The following is a 4,210-nucleotide window of genomic DNA, read 5'->3' as shown; positions in this document are numbered from 1 at the left end:
TGGGGTTATATAACGTTCTTTATTGAGTTCCCTTCTATCAAGGGCAATGTGACCATATTCATATAAAACCCGAAGCACATTCTAATGACACTCTTAACATAGAAGATACTACTATACTGACTGCACTCTAAAGCTGAAGAAGAATCAGACAGTCAACATCACAGGCAAAAGCAATGTGTTAAGGGAGGGAGTTTAAGATGCCCTGTGATTAATGAGCTTCTCAATATACTGACCGTCTATGGAACCTGTGTGCAAGAGGCATGCAGATGCATTCATATAAAGGACGCAAGTTAAGCGTCTTTTTAAAAACGAAACAAAAAGAGAAAATGTGCAACACGGTCAATGGCACAGAAAGGAGATGCTTGCCTTCTGAAGATAAAATAGGCAGTTTTGGAAAGCCCATCCTCTGTTATAACAGTTACAGGAAGCAGATGGAAATCTGTCATGGTCCCTTTAAGAAGATAAGCACTTTGAGAATAGGGGAACAGTATCAGAGCCCGCCACTAAAGAACGGACATGCGGCTAGTGTTTTATGGGGTCTTGGTTCAACAACAATCAGTGTAAGACAGAGCACAGGAACAGTAATCAAATGATAGGTGCAGTAGTGATTCGCCCCTCTGTCATGCTGTGCGCATACATGGGTCAACTCTTAAAATCAGCACTAAGAGCAAAGGTGATTCAGTCAATCAGATCAGATGACTGACGTTAAATCTGGACAACCGATGCCTCAAAACATCTATATTTTTCTAAACCTATGATGCTTCATTACATAGTTAAGCGGATAGTAAAACGCCATCTAAGTGTGTGACCCCAGGCTGAGGGTTAGCAAGTGAAGATACACAGAGCAAGAGGGCTCAGCTGGAAGATCGGGTGAGAGAATGAAGAGCAAGATGGTTTGTTTGGTAAAGAGTTGAACAAAACACTGAGAGAAGCCAAGTATCCCTAAAACATTTCTTACTGAGAAGGAACGGAGCACATTGTTTCTCCATAAACAGTCCAGTGGATGATCCTAGATGTCAATAAATACAATGGAGGTCAACTTGAGAGATGGGTCTTACGTTCAGCAAAGAAGGTATATTAGGCCAGGGAAAGAACTGTAGGGAGAGAGCAAAAAGAAACGTCAGAACTGTCTGTTTTTCATATTAAATTAAACACATTTAAGTCTTTAGTTTTTTAACTTAAAGGGGTCATATGATGCTTTTTTAAAGATCATTATTTTGTGTATTTGGTGTAACAGAATATGTTGACATGCTTTAATGGAAATGTAACGCCCCTTACTCGTCGGAAAACTCTCGCTCTCCCTCGCGCGCTCTCTCTCTCTCGCTCGCTCTCTCGCTCGTGCATCTACTTCTGGAAGGCCAAATAAAGTGCTTTTGCTTTCGCACTGAAACACACAGCGTCTGTCTGACATGGCTGCTTCAACATTACTGCGGTTACTGAAACCACGCCTTCTTTCTTTGCGTGAACATTTGGGCGGCATTATGCTAATATTTCCACATAGTGAGGTAGATATGTGTGGGCGTGTTAGAACGAGCCGTTTTAGGGGGGCGTGGCAGAGTCTTAACTTTGATAAAGAATATCTCTTTGGATTTGAGACTTTAGTCTTTGCAACTTCAGGGATCTTATCTATGCACAATCAGCTTGTAACACTCCAAAGAGAAAGGAAAACTTGAAATCGCATCATATGACCCCTTTAAGTGTTACATAATGCTGAGTCATCAGTTTGCAACGATGCAGGTTGTATTTAAGAATGATAGTAGCTTTTTGGATTGCATCAACAGTTGCACAACACTCGAGAGCAGCAGTTGCAGAACTCACCACTGATGGCCTCTTGGGCGAAATATTTCACATCCATGTCTTGATCTGATGCAAGTTTCTCCAGTACTGGTTTCACCTCTGTCTGCAGACAGCTGTAATCAAAAAATACAAAATGAGAGACATAATGCTGAAGTGAGTCACATTAAGAGAAATGTGAGTATTGTATAAATGCGGATGAACACATACTTGCTGTCCAGCACAGGTCCAATCTTCTGAAGAGACTTGGCCACATTGAAGCGTACATTGGCTACCTGGTCATTGGACATCTTGAAAACTACAGGGAGCATGTGTTTGGTGGTAATCTCCTGTCCACACACCTCTGACAGAGCCTAAAACAGACCGTTACACACATCAGTGCTGCTGCAGGGGTTAAAGATGAAAGATTCCCCCCGCAATTTTTATAGATTGCAATAATATCATCATTGTAAATTCTTTTGGCCACGACAATCATGTAGTGAAAATCTAATATCAATCATGAAAACTGATAGCAGCCAAATACTATTTCATGGATGATGCACCATACTGCAAAGAGAATATGAGACAGATTTTAATATATTTTAAGGTCAAAATGTCCATCAAACTGCGCTTTTCCACCTAGTGCATCAGCTCCATACATTCCTCTGTGACTCAGCAGCTGTTTGTTAAAGCTGATAAGCTCTGACTCACATTAATGCAGAAGAGGGTAGTCATCCTGTGCAGGTAGTTGGGGTCATTAGCCATGCCCAGCACTTTGGGCACAATGGTGTTCTGTGCCCACTCTGCTCCAAACTTCTCCACCAGCTTCATCAGGTTACAGGTGGCTGCCTCTCTGATGGCATATACTGAAGATCACAGAGACCAAAGTGTTAGACCCCTGACAGACTCCAACACATTATAACAGCTATTTCTATTTTTTTTATTTTTTCTATTTGTGTTACAAGCAAACAATTGCAAAAATAACTAGATTTTTTACCTCTCACATTCAACATTACGGGTAAGAGCTGAACATTTTAAAAGGAAATTATGAACGTTCCTTAGAAGTAACCTACCATGATCGACGAGCCACGCCATACACAGAGAATTGAGTTTCTCGTCGAAGAACTCTACACCCTGGAAGCACGAGAAAGAGAGAAAAAAAAAGGATACCTCTTATAAGTTAGATTAGCTTACACGACCCAAGACGACAAGGCAGCAATAAACTAACAGGATGATTAGTTAAATGCTTTAAACTGTTAAGAGAGACTGAAGAATGAGAACTGAATGATGGAATATTCCGAACTCTAGTTTAGGATAAAGCATTCTAGGACACTGACGGTCGGGACTCACCAGCTGTCCAGCAAGAAGGGGCATGTACTCAATGATTGCCAGTCGCACTCGCCATTTGGCATCCTCAGCTAGCTCAACAATAGCCGGAAGCAAAGACTGGGAAAGCTGGCGGATTCCAATCACCTCGTTCACGCAGTCCAAGTTGGAGATGATGTTGAGGCGAACCTCTGGACACTACAGGAAGGACATGACAAAAATGTTAACATTCCAGACAACATGCTAAAAAAATAACCAATAAAATTGAGTGCCGTTATTAGCAAGTACGACTATTACAAATATTTTTGTTTAATTGAAAAAATATATATAAATATTAGATGCAAAACTTAGATGCAACTAAATAAAATACTAAAGCTAAAACAAAAATTAAAAGGGTGGTTGATTGCGATTTAACTTTTTTAATGTTAGTGTGTAATGTTGCTGTTTGAGCATAAACAATATCTGCAAAGTTATGACGCTAAAAGTTCAATGCAAACAGAGATATCATCTTTTAAAATTATGGCAGTTTAATGTCTACAAAAACGGCTTGTAGGGACTACAACGAGTTACTTCCCGGGTTTGTGACGTCACATACCCAGATAAACCCCGCCCCCGGGAACATGCAGCAAAGGGGGCGAGGCCATGCTGCGCTGCTTTAGAGAAGAGGAAGAGAAAACTAGAGGTGCACGTAAAAATCTATTCATATATGAATCTTCACGAATATCAAAATCAATGTTCTAAAACAGCGGTTCTCAATCCTGTTCCTCTAGTCGCCCTGCTCTGCAAACGTCCTGCATCTCTCTCTCTCTCTCTCTCTCATTCAGATCATCAGCTCAGCTCCAACAATGAACCGTTCCATTTATACTAGAGGTCGACCGATGTATCGGTTTTGCCAATTAATCGGCACCGATAGTTGATTACTGGAACTATCGGGTTTCTGCAAAAGTCCATACCGATAGTTTTTGGAATTATTGTTGCTTGTTAGAGTGTATTAATTTCAACATTTACTAATAGATTTAAACATTTTAAAGTTTCATTGACTGAAGTTTACATTAATGAACTAAAATTGATCAATGTACAATCATTATTTAATTTTAATATTTGTTACTCA

The 4,210-nt window shown here is 40.2% G+C and overlaps 1 protein-coding gene across 1 annotated transcript in view; it reads right to left on the bottom strand.

Annotated features, from left to right (window-relative positions):
* Positions 1-4,210, bottom strand: part of ppp2r1ba (protein phosphatase 2, regulatory subunit A, beta a) — a 19,999-nt gene continuing 15,789 nt past the window's right edge. The window contains exons 10-15 of the mRNA XM_016454083.1: positions 3,124-3,297; positions 2,847-2,907; positions 2,485-2,639; positions 2,005-2,147; positions 1,819-1,910; positions 1-1,094 (exon numbers count right to left, since the gene is read on the bottom strand). Of these exons, the coding sequence (XP_016309569.1) occupies positions 1,078-1,094; positions 1,819-1,910; positions 2,005-2,147; positions 2,485-2,639; positions 2,847-2,907; positions 3,124-3,297 (642 nt within the window). The 3' untranslated portion in view covers positions 1-1,077. The remainder of the gene's footprint in view (positions 1,095-1,818; positions 1,911-2,004; positions 2,148-2,484; positions 2,640-2,846; positions 2,908-3,123; positions 3,298-4,210) is intronic.

The sequence above is a fragment of the Sinocyclocheilus anshuiensis genome, unplaced genomic scaffold, assembly GCF_001515605.1.
Source record: "Sinocyclocheilus anshuiensis isolate Anshui unplaced genomic scaffold, SAMN03320099.WGS_v1.1 scaffold123, whole genome shotgun sequence".
Classification (NCBI taxonomy): Eukaryota; Metazoa; Chordata; class Actinopteri; order Cypriniformes; family Cyprinidae; genus Sinocyclocheilus; species Sinocyclocheilus anshuiensis.
Note: the sequence above shows the minus strand (reverse complement) of the source record. Positions and strands in the feature narration are given on the sequence as shown.